General features: G+C 33.2%; 1 protein-coding gene across 2 annotated transcripts in view; it reads right to left on the bottom strand.

Moving 5' to 3' along the window:
- Positions 1-17,661, bottom strand: part of LOC127867715 (uncharacterized) — a 34,677-nt gene that overhangs the window by 2,219 nt on the left and 14,797 nt on the right. For both annotated transcript variants that reach the window (XM_052409057.1, XM_052409058.1), the window contains exons 10-21: positions 17,595-17,627; positions 16,920-17,075; positions 15,305-15,373; positions 12,491-12,730; positions 11,750-11,860; positions 10,932-10,973; positions 9,867-9,974; positions 7,956-8,300; positions 6,626-6,697; positions 5,058-5,168; positions 4,712-4,822; positions 1,534-1,733 (exon numbers count right to left, since the gene is read on the bottom strand). In XM_052409057.1, the coding sequence (XP_052265017.1) occupies positions 1,534-1,733; positions 4,712-4,822; positions 5,058-5,168; positions 6,626-6,697; positions 7,956-8,300; positions 9,867-9,974; positions 10,932-10,973; positions 11,750-11,860; positions 12,491-12,730; positions 15,305-15,373; positions 16,920-17,075; positions 17,595-17,627 (1,598 nt within the window). The remainder of the gene's footprint in view (positions 1-1,533; positions 1,734-4,711; positions 4,823-5,057; positions 5,169-6,625; positions 6,698-7,955; positions 8,301-9,866; positions 9,975-10,931; positions 10,974-11,749; positions 11,861-12,490; positions 12,731-15,304; positions 15,374-16,919; positions 17,076-17,594; positions 17,628-17,661) is intronic.

Raw genomic sequence — 17,661 nt, 5'->3', positions numbered from 1 at the left:
GTTGATATATCATACCATATTTTATTAAACTCGTCCAGGAAATTCGTTAGTAAGCTCCCCAAAGGATCTCTTACTAACAAAATTCTTGAACTTGTTTAATTAAATGGTATGATAGGACACCTCGTGCCAGATCCTATATATATATATATAAATACACACACACACACATGTATATGTATATATATATATATATATATATATATAAAACAACGATCTCAAATAAAGCAAAAATTAGAATAAAACAGTTTTTCTTAATAGTGCATAGGCTAAATTTAAAACAATGTTTCTAGAAATACTCTCAAAGTATGAGCAATTTTTTTCAAGTTGATAAACGTACGATTTACGCGTTTCTAAACCGTGAACTAAATCTTAAACGTGATAACACAACATATTTAGTCCATAAACACAATTAATACTCAAAGACGGTCACAATCAAACGCGAGCGGCTGTATGTCAAACAAACTACACAATGTTGTTTTTATTTAAAGCAATGTTTTTGGGGGAAAAAAACACGCGTAAACTTGTGTTCACTTTAAAACGGTTTTGATGCAAACATGAAATGGTCATATGAAAGCAACCAATACATTATAGTAAATCGGTATTTATCTCCGAGTACAACAACTTATTATTAAAACTGTTTTTTTTTTTAATTCAACATTTCGATCGCCTAATCCCTTAAACAACTTGAAAAGTCGTTACGGATTAGTGCCTCCATTATGACAAATGTCCTTTGTTCGATGCCCCATCTTGGGACTCGTTTTTAACGTCAATGTATTAATGACTGGTTCCTTTCTGACCACACGCTCTAGAGTGGCTCTATATGCATTAAGGCATGCTTTTAAACTAGTAAAAATCACATGAGCTTTGCTTTAACCGTTTAAGGGTGGTGATACCATCATTTTGAATGATAATATTCAAATTAAAACGATAAAACAACTTTTCTGAAAAAAAATCACTATCAAATATATATGTATATATATATATAACAAGGTATTCAACTTAAAATGACCCAACAACGGGGTGCATCGCTATGAACAGCCATAACTTCATCAATTGTGCAGCGACGTTCAACTCGGTCTTATTCAACGCAGAAATGAATTTCCTTTCTGGAAATGTACATATCTTGCAAGATGTATACAAATGCTAGGTCAAATCTTAAGAAATAACACGATACACAACTCGCGTGACCTACTCGTTAATAAAATTCCAGAAAGGAAATTTATTTCAGCGTTAAATAAGACTGAGTTCGAGAAAGTCGCTGCTTAATTGATGAAGTGATGGCTGTTCAAAGCGATGCACCCGTTTTCGGGTCATTTTGAGTTGAATACCTTGTTTTATATATTTTTGATAGTGAATCGCGTGTACCAAGCACTGAGCTAACTGGAAAGCCAAAATGTGTCTAATGCCGTATAACATATGCATATACTACTAGCGTGCAGTTTTCTCCTCAAGACATATTTACTATGTCAAGATTTGATTTAAAAGAGCTTCATTGTAAAAGATTGAGAATAAAGAAACAAATTCCTAATCTACCTGGTCTATTGTATGACATCCGATGTTCGTATCGTTTCTTCTTATTGTTCCTCCACACGCCCCATCACAATAGCCTTCGCAAATTGATTTAATTGACTCGTCGTCGCATATACAAATTTCTTTGTGAAGTGTGTAACAGACTGACGGAGAAGCAACGGGATCCATGCACTGATTCAGGGTAACGGGCTTTGGATATTTGTCTGTAACAAAATATACATAAACAGTTATTTACATTATTTATTGTTTGAGAAACGCCGTTGTGTAAATATAAAAACAATAATGTTTGAATTTTGACGTACACTTATTATAACTTAATTTCTGTAAACTGGGGGACTTTGTTTTTGTCTGCATCAACACGTTATTAAAATTGCATGATTAGTTATTTACAGAGTTGTAATATAAACATTACAAATAGTTTTATCTAAAATACGTTTTTGCTAACATGACGTTGCAGCGTTAAAGCGGATATATACGATTTTTTATATGTGTTTAATTGTAATATATTGATAAAATATGTTATAATAACACAAAATAGGCAAGAAAAATGATACATTAAAGCCGAATTTCATAAAATGCAGCAAAGACAAATAAGCGCCCCGAGCCGATTGTGACGTACATATTTTCCTACAATAACCGAAGCATTCGTCTTTGTATTAGGATCGGAGTTAGTGTTCGTGTGTCGTATGAATATATATCGTTGCAGGAATTCAAATAAACCGTAAAACTAAGTTAAGATTCACATCGTACATGTATGGTATACATGCTGGCGAATTCGGCTGTACAGCCGTTTTCAATTTCAGAATTAAATATCTGGCTTATTTCGTATTTTTCGACACATGTTCTTCTTAACTTTTATTTTAATTTATGTTGAAATTTATATATAATAAGTTTTTAACACATTTTATATAAATTCATAAATATTTGACAAAATCGTATATACCCGCTTTAAGTGAAGCCACGTTATTTCAACAACTTTAAGGTACTAAATGAAGTGTACGGAAATTAATTTGCTTTGCATAGTAATAAGCATGTAAGAAAAAAAGTTATGAAAGGTTTAATTATATAGCATGAACCAGAGTCTCGATTCCTATCACCAAATATGAACATATTTTATAAAATCTTATATTAAATGACAACTCGTGTTATATCAAATATGTACTAATATATATTACACATATTTATTCAAAATAATTATTATTTTAGTGTTTCGTCAATGGTAACAAAATCATCAGGTCAATTTTCTACTCGAAGTAATATACATTGTTAAACACACAACGCACCGTTAAATACGTAATAAATACTCTTAACGCAAGTTAAGTTTTAGTATGTGTACAGCATTTTAAAGATAATATTAGTGCTTTTCATAAAAATCTTGTTAAACGAATACAAATACCGACAGGTAATAAAGTACCATTTAAGAAAAAAAAGCAAGGTATCATGTTGAAAAAAAAGACGGCAAGTCATTTTGGAAGCCAACATTCTTTCAATCGCTTAACGTAGGATCAATTGTACATAATGTAAGGGTGTGTCTCTTTTGATTTCATTATATTACTGCGACATTTAAAGGGATCTTTTCACGCTTTGGTAAATTGACAAAATTGAAAAAAGTTGTTTCAGATTCGCAAATTTTCGTTTTAGTTATGATATTTGTGAGGAAACAGTAATACTGAACATTTACCATGGTCTAATATAGCCATTATATGCATCTTTTGACGATTTTAAAACCTAAAAATTATAAAGCGTTGCAACGCGAAACGATTGAATAATTTGGAGAGTTTTGTTTTTGTCGTTAAATTTTGTGAAACTACGAAGATTGCTTATATAAGGTATAAAATACGTCAAGTATGTGTACTCGGCGGAATAGCTCAGTAGGCTAAAGCGTTTTTACTTCAGGACTCTGGCAGGACTCCAGGGGTCACTGGTTCGAAACCTGCTCCGGGCAATGTTCTTTTCCTTTTTTTAATTTTATTCTTGATTTTTTACTGGAGCTTTTACGATCCAATGTTTACATTTATCAATATAAAGCATTTAATGAATAAGTTAAAAAATGCCAAAATCTGTGAAAAGGCCCCTTTAAGTCTCTATAACGCTCAAAATCAACGAAAATTTCGTTAAAGTGATATTATGGGCATCTAACAGTTTATAGGTGTCTATCGCAACCGTTGTTAATTTTTGGTGTTTTCACTTCATATACACTTGTATTTGTTAATTCAGCATCTATATACTAAAACATTATCCCGGAAGAGAAAAATAATGCATTTGAATATCAACCGTACTTTCGTTTGATCATGCATGAACGATGTGATACTAAATTTAGTTTTAGTGCAGATTCGTTCATACGACACAAAGACACAACGACACAATTTCGTTTTACGGGTCATTTCGGCTTACAGGACTGGGTGGGTCACGTAAGAATATTGAATATAAAATATATTTTTTTATAAACAACTGGTAGCAAGATGAGTTGCAGATAATTAGTCAGTAACCACCTTTTAACTAATTCTTTTGATCTGTTAATTCATTTCAGCTCAATTTAACAGTGAAAAATGCCCATAATATCACTTTAAGTATTTCGTAAAATAAAGTTAACACCTTAACAATCAGTGTTCCTTATAGCAATAGCCAAAATTTCAACGCTACATGTGATATGATTACATAGATTTTGTAGATACAAAATGCTAGTTTTTATTTATTTGTGGTCACAACTAATTCCCGCGAATATATCTTTTCATACGACACACGAACACCAACTTATTGTTCATGTGTCGTATGAAAAGATATGCAAAACAAAAATAAAAACGAGCATTTTGTATCTACAAACATCTATTTTACCAGACAACATCTGGCGTTGAAATTTCAGCAATTACCAAAAGGAACACTGATTTTGAATTGGTTAAGTTTATTTTACGAACAATTGTACGTAATTTTCGTTGCTTTTGAGTAGTAATGTTACTTTAAAATGTGTCGCGCTTTGCGAAAACTGAAAGTAATGCATGTGAGCAAAGTGTCGTCCCAGATTAAATTAAATAATCATCTCATTGTGTTAAGATGTAGGTAATATTCTTGATATTGCCCCTTAATTAGATTTTGTTGTTGTCGCCTATGCGAACGCAATCGGTGGTTGGCTTAATGGGTAAGGCGATGTGATATGCATATTAAATTATAAACGTTTACCAACCGCATTTCTTGCACGTCTTTCTGCAGTATATTATTGCGTCTTCCTCATTACGACAGAAGAAGGCTTGCGCTCCTTCCGAGGAGCAATTCAATAGATCGAAACATCCTGATTCTGAAAAAGGAATCCAAACTTGAAATAAAACTGCAAAAGGTGTCTATGATCTAAAAATGTTATCGTTTGCGATCAATAGTTACTAGTAAGTGTTTATATATGCTGCATTAAGTAACATAGATTTATCCAAGAGAGTTACCTTATCGATCTGAAAGAATCGTACCTGTGGAAAACATAAGTAACATTATATAAATCGATAAGGAAGGAAACCTCTGTGAAAACGTGCAATACGTACCACATAGATGGCACGTCTTTGGGCATGCTTTAGGACCCAGGCCCGTTTGGCAGGGGTTTAACTCATTTAACTCATTGACCGCGGTGCAGTTGATTGTGTCTTCACATGGAACTTGAGAAAACATACGTACGTCAATTTATATTCACGTATATTTTTTGGTTTTGATATAAGAATCTGAATTCAAACTGTTATCGATAAAGCAAGGTATTAAAATTATTTTATAACTTTCTACTAGACTATAAAATAGACTATATATATATTACACCTCAGAGATATTGGTCTTTCTATATGTATATGACCGGTTTCAGTCTGTAAAATGCGATAGAGAAACCTAAGAGTATATGGACCGGTCACTAGTTTTTGTATATGGATCGTTCGGGGTTACACACCACTAAATTTGCACTGTTTCACTTTAAAATTACGTCATTTTTTAACGAAATGACGTCATTATTCCTTCGAAATTCTTCAGTTTATCCCTTTTAAACCATAAACAATCGTACAACACTGTACAATGGTAAATGGGAAACTCTTCGGTGTAATATAAGAAATAGTAAACTTCACTTCGGTCCCAATGGCATTATAGTGGCCATCCTACGGCTTCGGTCCATATACGGTTTGTGGCTGCCTGGCTGGCCACTAATATGCCAAGGGTCCTCAGTGGGGTGTACTATTTCTTAAATAGAGCTATATATATCTATAATATTATAAATAATGCAATTTTCGGTTTGCCTATACATGATATGAATGTGTAATGAATTTAAGAAAATAGCATCAAGTAAACGCTGAATAAGTATTTCCGAACAGTTTATAAAGCGTTCTCAATGTTGGAATTAGTAAATGCTCTTTTTATTTTGAACACCATAGTTGTACATGGTCTCTCCTATACATGTATATAAATATGTTTTTTCAAGTCTGCACAAGTGTCCTACATTCTAATATATGCGTTAATAACATGTTTAACCGTACCTAAATTTTTAAACCAAAAATGTTGTTAATGTTGCTGTCTGAAATATGTTTTGTCACATGCACTCTTTTTTAGAATTTAAATTAAATACCAATATTTATCGTAATTTAAAAAAAAACATTTTTATAAATATTTAATTTTATTCACTTGATGCTCTTTATTAAAAAGAAAAAAAAACAGTAAGCTAATAATTAGATGAATATGCATTTTCTCACGAAACACTTTTAACACGTAATATCTATAGCAGGTCATGTATGTGTACATGCATTGTGTTTATCTTCGAAAATATAACCATCACTGCCCATATTTGCAGCGCTATTTATATTAATCTCAATAGTCCTGTATTCATCCACTTTCTACCGTGTGTGTCTATTTCTTGCACTGGTCTTAAACGTGTCTATGTAGCTTAGGACGTTACGTACATATTGTAAGTAACGTTACGTAAATTAACATTTGTCAAATGTGACACGACATATGATTTGATTTGTATACTAAGGTACCCCTTGATATTTTCGTTTCATAACTATCATGCAAACATCAGTCGTGAATGCACAGCCTTTATAATGCCACCCATGTGGACTGTTCACTACTAGTATATTATTACCTGGGCAATCATTTACGTTGCAAGGCTGTACTTCATGCTCATATGGGTCGGAACTCAAGTTGCCTGGTGAAACTAAAATATTTGTGTAGGTATCGATTAACTAAAACATCTTAATTAAAATATATACGCACACAAAATACGCACACAAAATCATAAACACGTTGGTATGCATGTATATCTGTTAAAAGCCGTTTTAAAAAACACTTATGTATCTCGTTAGTTTTATGTAACCATACTACAGCCAGCGTTGAAATTTTGGCTTTATATAATGAACATTGATTTGTTATGTGTTAACTTTATTTTACGAAATATTTTTGCGAAATATTCGTTGATTTTTTAGTATTTATGTTACTTTAACGCTTAAAACATACCGGTGAGTTAATTACATGTTTTAAAAACTTCCCATTATAATTCAATATTTATTCACGTGAATACACAAAAAGCATAATATCACAAGTTATAAGCCGTAACTAGTTTTTATATTCCCTGTATGTACACATAACATCAAAAATACAAATATTACGCATTTCAACATATGTTTTACAACTGTTGTTCCCTTTATACAATTTATTTTGATGATTGGTGAGCGTTCATGAAATAGACACAAAACAAACGCACATGAGAAAAACACTGATACATATCTTAACAAATAGCCATTTATAACCGAATTTTAATTTTCAAAACATCTTAAAACATAAGAACGGACCTTCAAATCAAAACCTAATCGATTTGGGAGTATGCACTTCCGTATAAGCGCACTTTTTCTTTTCACGTTTACATTCAGTCCATCAATGTCTATTGTCACAACATTATCAAGGCTTTATGATGTTATCTGATTGTTGTAACAATATTTAGTTTCTGAGAAAGTCATCAACATTTAAATGGTTTGGTCATCTGAGGTATGCGAATCATAACGTGATGCATAATCTAATCAAAATAAGGAATAACAGTTTCATAATACTATCTTGTTCGATGTTATTGCGAATCATTTCATTGTGTGCGCACATGGAGAGAAAAAAAGTTGGAAAGAATGAAGAATTGATAATATATTGCCGATTTTACCGCATTTAAAACACCATTTATATTTTAGGTTATACTATCATATTTTTTTAAAGTGCAATTAAGCTGACTTGTTCTGGTTTAAAAAGAATGGTCGCACATATTGCTATGCATAAGGTGACACAGTTTTTTATCTGTTCTCATGTATCGTTTTGCTTAGTCGCAAGTCAGATTGAACTATCTTTAATTACTTACTAAGATAGTTTATATGTGCCAGCTATGAGTCAATGGAAACTACATGGATTAAAAAACTCTAATATATCAGTATTACCGAGGGTAGAATAATTCCTTTTTCGAGTTTGGAAGCAACCATTTTCAAGAAACGTGCAATTCCATGGCCCCCACTCCAACCAGTGAGGCGGGGTAATAGTTGTTGTCGTAGGTGTCGTGGTAGAACTGGTTGTGGTTGTTGTAGTTGGTGTTGTGGTTGTTACTGTTGTCGTCGTCGGTGAAGTGGTAATGGTTTTTGTTGCTGTTGGCGTAAGTGTCGTAGTACTGAGCGTTGTTGTTGATGTTGGCATATTTGTTGGTGTTGTCATTGTCGTCATTTGAGATGTAGTTTGTTGTGAATTCATGGTAACGAGAGATGTGGTTGTGCTTATGCCGTACAGTTTGTCTGGAAAAGAAGCAGAAGAATATATCTGGATTGCAAAATGTTTAGAAATCCTTTCAAATGTTCATCTGAAACAGAAGCAGAAGCAACTTTTTTTACAATGCTTATCTGGATAAACCAAAAGATAATAAACATGCAAATATGTAAATGCCAGAGTGAAATTTAGGCACGATCAAACTATATTAATCATTTGCATTACTTGTTTGATCACAATCATCTGTTTTTAAGTGCCATAACGGCACTCTAATAAATACGTATTAGACTTTCAATGTAAACTGTGCGCAACAAGAAAAAAAACATAAGAATTAGTTTACGAGGTATACAATATTTCCTGAAAATAGCAAATGCCTGACAATCTGTTCACTTTGTCCATGCTATGTATTTACAAAAGACGTAATATGCACAACAACAAAATGTAAGTAAATGAGAAATATTTCACACTGCACAATATCAAAGACTAGCGCCGTTATACAGAGCGCCGTGACTGCGAAAATAATTTGTCTCAAGTTGAGTCCTTAATCGTAAACATTTGACCCATACACATAAATCTTTAAGCGCAACATTATTTTGAATAGCCAATACTGTAAATTTTTACTTTACACTAGTTAAAGGGTAGTTGCGCAAGATTTTTATATCGAGGTTATGTCAACCACGTCACGGTTAATATGTTAAAACGCGCATATTGTTATACACTCATTTTTTTCAGGAACATTCCGGAACTTTTATTTGTCTAATGAGACTTTTTTAAGAGAACGAGGACTCACATAAAATTTGTTCTGCAAAGTTTATAATCAACTGTTGTGTTGACATAATAACACTTTGAAAAAATTAGCTGTCGAATGTTTACATGCCGACATTATTTCGCACCATTGGGCAGAACGGTTTCATGTGCCTTCTAATTTCAATGTCACATGGTACATTTATGCACCAAGGGGGCGATTTAAGAAAACCATATCGGACTGCAGGATTTCTGAATCTAGTTTTTCAATTGTTCTTTTAAAGTTTCATGGGTCCGTTGGCGCAAAACAATTAAAAAAGAATGCATTTAAACAAACTGTTTGGACGTTTAAATGAATTTGAAATGGGCTGAATAGATTTGTTTTGTAAACAATGGTTCGAGGGTATTGAGTATCGGATTTTTTTAGTTACAACATTGCCGTGTTGGACATATCTTATTTTTTGTTTTTTGTTGTGAACATATGGACAAAAACGTAAAAAAAGTTCATAACAATTCCTTTTTAGAATGATTACAATCTAAAATATATTGCCGAAATAGTTAAAATTTCACTTTGCTTTCATTTAATTGTTCACCTATCATTTGATAGCATAACAATTTAAAAACAGAAATAAAAAAGTTAATATTGAGAAAGACACCTAATCTTGCACAACACCGGTTCAAGCTCCACTGCTTTAAATACAACTTTTCGATGCATTGACACAATTTATATTTACTTTATAATTTACATAAATGGTTTATTACTCGGTGACAGTTTCAATAATTTAGTAGTCTTAGATGTTTATTGCGGGACCATTCGCTTCGGTAATGAAATATATCTATTGTTGTCCTACCGCAAACGTCGCATGTTTTCGGACAAAGGTTAATGGCGGTTGTTTCATTCTGGCAGACGAGAGAACTCAGCAAGGAACAGCTAGCCATCGGGTTGTCTTCGCAAACGACTGCAAGCAATCAATCACTTTGTACTTAATTGTTTAACGGCATTACGGCATACAACACATATAAGTACAGTCGATGTTTGACAGTGCGCTCAAAAACAACATGACAATTTGAAGCAAGTCATGCAATAAAACTATTTATGAAAATGACGAAGTTTAGGTTGTTGTCTATGAGAAATCTGTAGATGCTTTGTTCAATTTGAGTTCTTCTTTTGCAGACAAAATAATGTAAGTAGCAAGTTTAGTAAGAACATGACAAGAAGTCTTTTTATCTATTGAATGATAGCAGATAGTTGTTTCACAATACAGTATGCACTGCGCGAATAACCGTACTTGTATGTATTCAAATCACGTTTGCAATCTTGCACGTTTTATAATCGTTTAAAGTGATATTATGGGCATTTAACAGTATATAGGTGTCTATCGCAACCGTTTTTTATTTTTTTGTGTTTTCACTTCATATACACTTATATTTGGTAATGCAGCATCAACATCTCAACTGATCACGCATTACAATGTGAACCTAAATTTAGTTTTAGTGCAGATTCGTTTATACGACACAAAGACACCATTTTATTTTACAGATCATTTCGGCTGTCAGGACTGGGTGAGTCACGTAAAATATATAATATAAAATATATTTTTATAAACAACTGGTAGCAAGATGAGTTGCAGATAATTGGTCAGTAACCACATTTTAACTTACTCTTTTTACCTGTTAATTCTTTTCAGCTCAATTCAACTGTGAAAAATGCCCATAATATCACTTTTTAACGGAAAACTGATTCACAAGATGTAAATATAGTAGTAGTGTTAAATTTAAATATTTAAATAAATAAATAAATTAATAAATAAATAAATAAATATATATATATATATATATATATATATATATATATATATATATATATATACTAATGTATATATAGTCATTGATGAGTGATATGGCGACCGATATACCTGCAGGTGGTTCTTTTGCTACATTTGGTAATACTCCGACATCTACAATGGTATAAAACACAACATCTGGTCAACATAAGCCATACACAATTCAAACATAAAAATGTCTTACAAATACGGGTAAATATCAATTAAGCCAAATTTGAAATGAACAAATCAAATTCATAACAACTCATATTCAAATAAAAATGCGCGTTTGCGAAATTTATACTGTGTCCACCTAGCGGAGAGGAGGTCAAAGGGTTTGATCACCAATTGGTGGGATATTCTTAACATCTTCTACAAAATATTTGATTTACGCAACAAACGCTCTTAAATTCGTCTCGATGAGACTTATGCGTTCAATGCAATAGATCTAAGCTTTAAAATGAATCAATATAAATGCGTTAAAGCCGAGAAGTATTGGTAGCAAGAAATACACAACATATGGAAAAGCCCAAAAGTGACCAACACTAAGTCTGTAACTGTTCAAAATATTGTTTAATAAAATAAATATTAAATCAGTAGAAGTCGAAACACTTCAAAATTAACAGCACAACTTTATTTCTAAGCTTTGACACTTTAACGAATGTATTACACCAATGAACACACACTAAAGTCATTGTAATGTATTCCTTGTATTTTAGTCTGTTGTATCCTATTCAGTGTGATTACTGATTTATTATATTTACATCAGGAAACTAGTACATGTAATTTATTTGCATCCCTGAATTAAATGTTATTAATATCATGAGACATCAATGTGTGTGCCTAGGTCAACGCATAACGTAGGCAGCTAAGTACAACGGGGCCCGAAAGCGTTAACAATTTATACTGACTGCAATTTTCACACGTCTTAGCACACTGGGTCAAGGACAGGTAGGGACTGGGACAGACGAACGAGCTGACCAGGTTACAATTGACGTCGGTGTTGCGGTCCTGGCATGGACCTGGAAGATGGATATCATATAACTTGTCATTGTAATGAAGGATACATACAGTTAGTCATGGCAAAGGCGTAAACGTGACATTGATCTTAGCCATCACTGAGGGTGATAATTGCGACCCCCGTCCCACCCCAACCCCCAATATCATTGATATCATCATTGTGATAGTCATCTGCTGGTTTTGTTCGCACAAGTGACTAACTCATATAAAAGAAAATGTTTGCAACATGTTGTTAAAAGAATTGGCAACTTACAGAGCGGTAGTGCCTGTCTGAAGAGTAAAGAACTGTTTTTTTGCCTTAGAACTCGACATTTAATTTCAAAATTATTTGATTAAGATTCACGTAAAATGGTGGATACTCCTTCGACAAATACAGTTTAATTTCACATTGATTTTTGCAAAATACTTTACTACCTTGACATATATCGTGGTATCATTAGCGGCAAGTGTAGCTTTGGAGTTACGTTGGCGGCGTGTGGCATAAGACCAATTTTTGCACAATACAGTTCAGATTGTGTCAACTTTTGAATAGTGTAATTTAATGAAAGTATTAACATTTTTAAGTGTTAGACATTAGTTTCAGTTTCATAAGAGCGATATGTTAGGACTGCATTCAATATAATTTAGCTTACCATTGCAAATCGGTATACTACAATTCGTCCTGTGCGCTCCAACTACACACTGTGGGCGCCCTGTTTTATACGGGTCCCTGCAGTAATTATTGGCTGCTGAGACATTGTAATCCGGGAACATTTCGGGCTTTAGAGACGGATTTCCCGCCAACATCGCTGCCCACGTCTCGCATTTGCCCCCGCCTTCTGCTGTGCTCACGTGCCCGTTGTACTGATGGCTTCTGTCGCTGTAGTAGCACTCTTTATCGGTAGAAATACGTCATAAGCTTATACTTGTCATACCATTTATAAAAGTAATTAACGTACTGCCTCGGTGATTGATCGTATTGTTATATTATGCGTTGTGGCTTTAGACAACTTGTTACAATTAGTGGCCTAACGAAAATACAGATGAAGTCACACATTGTAAACACAATCGACAGAGTAAGATGACCAATTATGGGTGCTATTTCAGTGCTAAATAGCACCTGGTTGAGAAATCATAACTATCAACATGAGGTAATTCCACAAACACTACGTTGGAGCGATCTATCACCCTCCTATGTTATGAATGATCGCTGTTTGCACATTTTCATTCCGGGCTTAGCTGATAGGATTTCCTGTACGGGTATAACGCATACACGAACATTCACGTTTATTGGTTCCTTTTAAACTAACATTTTGTAAGCGTAAAATGTTGGTACTGTCGGGTCCTATTTATTCACTTTCTTTCTCAATAAATACACAAAACCAAGAATCTCTAGGTTATATAATTATATGCTTGTTTTATATAGCATCCACGTGTAAGCTATGGGATCAGAAAAAGCATTTTGTTTAACAAGAAAATCAACGTAATAACAGTTTTTTTTTTTCCTATTTTAATATTAACAAGAAATATCTTTAAAAAAGATATACGGCGTTGATTGTGGTCGATGTTTATGAACGATCAAAAGTTATCTCTATGAGATAAAAAGTAGCGGATGCCTTTTTTCTGCGCAGTTCTTAGCTACATCATAAGCAAATCAATTACGGGGTGTTGCGCCAGATTTCGTGGCTTATTATGCTTTATGTGATATTATTACTCAGATATCTATATTTACAGAATAGAACAACACAAGAAACATGAAAATAAACGAGTGCATATAGGTCAGCCGGCAATACTCGAATCTTATTTAATTGCATAATTATAGTATAGTGAATTATTGTGCTCATGCTTAATAAACTGGTCTAAATGGATAAATATTTCTAATTAATTTTATCAAAATTGGTCCTTATCATGCCAATGTTGAAACCATATTAAAAATCGATGATTTAGTATCTTTCTGATCAAAACATACTTCAAGTGCACAAAGTTTACGAGACGGCGTTAATATAAAGATTTCTGCAACTGACCGCAAACTGACAAACTGACCTTGATACCTTGCGGATTGGAATGCAATGCATTACAGTCACTACGTTATTGTCAGTAAGACCGGTGTAACACAATGATCGCAACCCCTTCTGCGAACTCCGACGATGAACTGTATATAAACTATGACTTTCACAAATAGCCGCTTATTGACCCGAAACCTCGCGGGTTGAAATGCAATGCAAGTAAGTACTAAATATGACAACATAGCCTTTAGTATAAACGCTTTTGCGCTGGTAATTCTCTGAAAATAAAAGGTGAACGCACAAACTGTATTTATGTCGAAAATTGATTGTAAAACTGTTCTATCTATTGAGCCTTTTCATTAGAGATAAAATTGTTTCATGCAGTAAAACAGTGTTACAAAGACGCGGATATGTTTCCAATGTTCTGGTGTTATACTCAAATCAGCCAATGGAATAAATGAAGTGTATTCATTCGTACCTAGCCGCGGGAAATTTTATTTGAGTATTATTGGACCCTTACAAAGGTCAAGTCAGGGTGAAAAGCTGGCTTAATACAGCTTACGCCGAAAAAAAGTGATCACAGGGTATACTAAATTGTGTCCAAATCACTTTCATAATACGTTATTATGTCACAATTCCCTATATTGTGTGTTGTTGTCATTTATTTATTTGTGTTTCTGAATAAAGCGTTCATAATTTATTTTTAATAAAGTTCGATCGACTGATTAAAAGCGCTTTATGCCACATAGTCGCTGGTTTGAGCCAATCAAGATGCTAAAGGTTTTGGTCTGGCTCACGAACTTTTGATGTAATCAATGCACTTTGGTTTTATGACGACACCGTCAGAGGATATTTGATCATAGCTTTAAATGGTTTGAGTTAAAAATATATAAAGGTGAAAGTTCGTCTATTGTTGAATTACAATATGCCTTGGGATGTCTATATGTACGTCATCTTAATGAATGTTGTGTTTTTTTAGGTCCGCTAAAGATCGTTTACGGCGTAGCTTTCTGAAATGCAAGAGACGTTTAGTATCGGCATTAATATAATGTATGCGTTATAGTTTGCAATACAACACAGACAGGTAAACATATATTGTTACTTGATATAAGGAAAAGTATGCATCACTAGCAAACAAATAAATAAACGAATAAACAGCTTAAATTGTAAACACTGTCTAAAGTAAAAAATGTATTTCTGGTAATTGTTTTCTTAATAGAAACAGCTCTCCGTCTGCCGTTGAACGATGCGAAAGCAATATGCATTACAAACTTAACAAAACTAAAAGTCTAATAAAGGGCATTCAAAGAAACTGATTGTCCACAAACAGATTCTGTGACAAGCCGCATTAAGATTAAGCTATGAAAATATAGTTGAATACCCCCTGACTTTCTAGATATGGCATGTACTTCGATACATTAAACAATTATATAATATTGCGTTATAATAATACATAGTGACCTTGACAAAATGGCACAGGACAAAATTCCCACTTGTCCGGAGCGACATAGCACCAAGGATGACCGCGTACTGCAAAGTAAATCGAAAATGCAGTTTTACTATAGATAATGTGTGTGTGTGTGTTCAAACATATGATACTTTAATAGAGACCGACATTCTATGGGTAACGTTTGGTTTATTGAATTTGAGAAAGAATACTTTTGAGAAAGAATATGGACTTTTCTTGTCTTTTCAATTCATGTGATTTTACACTGAAAACTGACGTGCTATTACTAACATGTGGTAAATTGAAATAAGGATACATATTGCTCCGTAAATGCCACATTCAACATATCTAAAATGACAATATACACGCTTATAGTCTGTTTAACAATTCATGTCATACATCTCGTACATAGCTGATAAACGAACATTCGTTACAAGTGAATGTAGTCTAAATGCGTTTTAAAACATAAATTTAATTTCTTGTTTGTTCACAATGTAAAAAATGAATTAATCTACTGTTGCTGAAACCGTTTCCACCATAATTTCCCATTTTCAGCTTATATTTGAAAGGAAAGTATTAACACTTTTTTCCAATTTATATGCAACAAAACTTATAGTTTAAGTAACATAAATACTCAAATAAACGCATATTTCGCAAAATATTTCGTAAAATAAAGTTAACCCATAAAAAATCAGTGTTCCTTACAATAATGGCCAAATTACAACGCTAGAAGTGAATTTGTAACAAATATTTAACCAGATACAAAATACATGTGTTTATTTTGTGTGCGACAATGTATTCCATGTCTCTCGTAAATGTCCATAATCGTAGCAGTCAATTCACATACATAAATTATGACACACACACACTAAAAACTGGCATTTTGTATCGCGTTAAATCTATGTTACCAGACCACATCCAGCGTGGAAATTTTGGCTATTGCTGTAAGGAAAATTCATTTTGTATGTGTTTACTTTATTTTTCGAAATATTGTACGAAATGTTCGTTGATTTTGAGTGATAATGGGCTTCTAATACATAACTTAAATTAATAAAATAAACAACCTTCAAACATCGTTATATCAACTATTGTTTATATTTAAGCATTAACAAATCAGAATTAAACCGTTATAGTAAGGAATACAAGATGGGCGTGTTGGCTTCAAGGTACTTGCCTGAGTTCAAGGTACAGCACTTGTTTAGTACTAAAATGGTTGACATAGGGTTTGAATGCATTTGGACAACATTTAAAAAAGCTCTAGATATTTTCATGATAACCATTCTGAACAAGGAATAAGGCTTTATGTGACGTCTACACTGGTTATAAGAATTGTATCACATGTATCTCATAAGCAAAATTAGCACACATATTGTCAAGAAAACATTTTAAACAGGTTTCAGCGGCTTGTTTAGTGAAAAACAAGTGTTTTTATGTAAAATTTGATCTGGTGATGTAGTTTTTAAATATTTTTTTAAGGGAGAATTATTCAGCTTTGAAATTGCCCTAGATATTGTACATAAAACCATTCTTTTCAATTGTCATCAATATTTATCCGCATATCTGTAATGTGGAGAGTAAACATTCGTCACGTTCTCACATTTTTGCACAACGTATGGACACCATACTTACGTCCATTTGGGTCCCTACACTTGTTCTCCGCGTATGTTATGTTCACATCGGGGAATGTGCCCAAGGGGCGACCAATGTCCTCCCATTTGATACAGCGTTTATTTGTGTAGGTGTGTCGGTATGCTCCCATGTACTCCATACTGTTGTAGAAACAATCTGAAATGTAAATGTTGGCATAAAGGCAGTACCTATGTAATATTATCACAAGCGTGTCAGGGCTGGTAAGCTGTCGGATACACACCAAGTTAACTTTGTCAATTTGAATTATCCATTGCAATATCGAAGTAATTGTAATTAGTTCTTCCGAAAACGAATGTTTAAGTTGTTTTATAAGCGCAGGTAAAAAGCTGTTGGTTATTACCGCAATTGCCAACGCTAAGCCGGACATTATTTCTTAAATAATCGACTTAAAAAGACTCACTCAGTTTCATTTATACGTCATTGTATATTTTATATTTTTAAATTGTTTTTATAAATGCACTGTTTAGTAATTTAACTTTGATAAGAAATACATATTCGGATTTCTCAAAGGCATTTAGTCTGAACGTTTTTTTATTGTATAAGTGTATAAGTGTTAGTGCAACTGCATTAAAGAGTGCTTTCAGAGCGTCATAAATTAGCAAATCATCACAGAATGGCTTTAAAACAACACACACACATATATCGTATAATTACCTGATGGTCCAACGGCGTGCTGAGATGTATTGGCTGTTAATTGCAAGAGAAAAGTGACTTAGTAGCA

The sequence above is a fragment of the Dreissena polymorpha genome, chromosome 2 (genome assembly GCF_020536995.1).
Source record: "Dreissena polymorpha isolate Duluth1 chromosome 2, UMN_Dpol_1.0, whole genome shotgun sequence".
Lineage (NCBI taxonomy): Eukaryota > Metazoa > Mollusca > Bivalvia > Myida > Dreissenidae > Dreissena > Dreissena polymorpha.
Note: the sequence above shows the minus strand (reverse complement) of the source record. Positions and strands in the feature narration are given on the sequence as shown.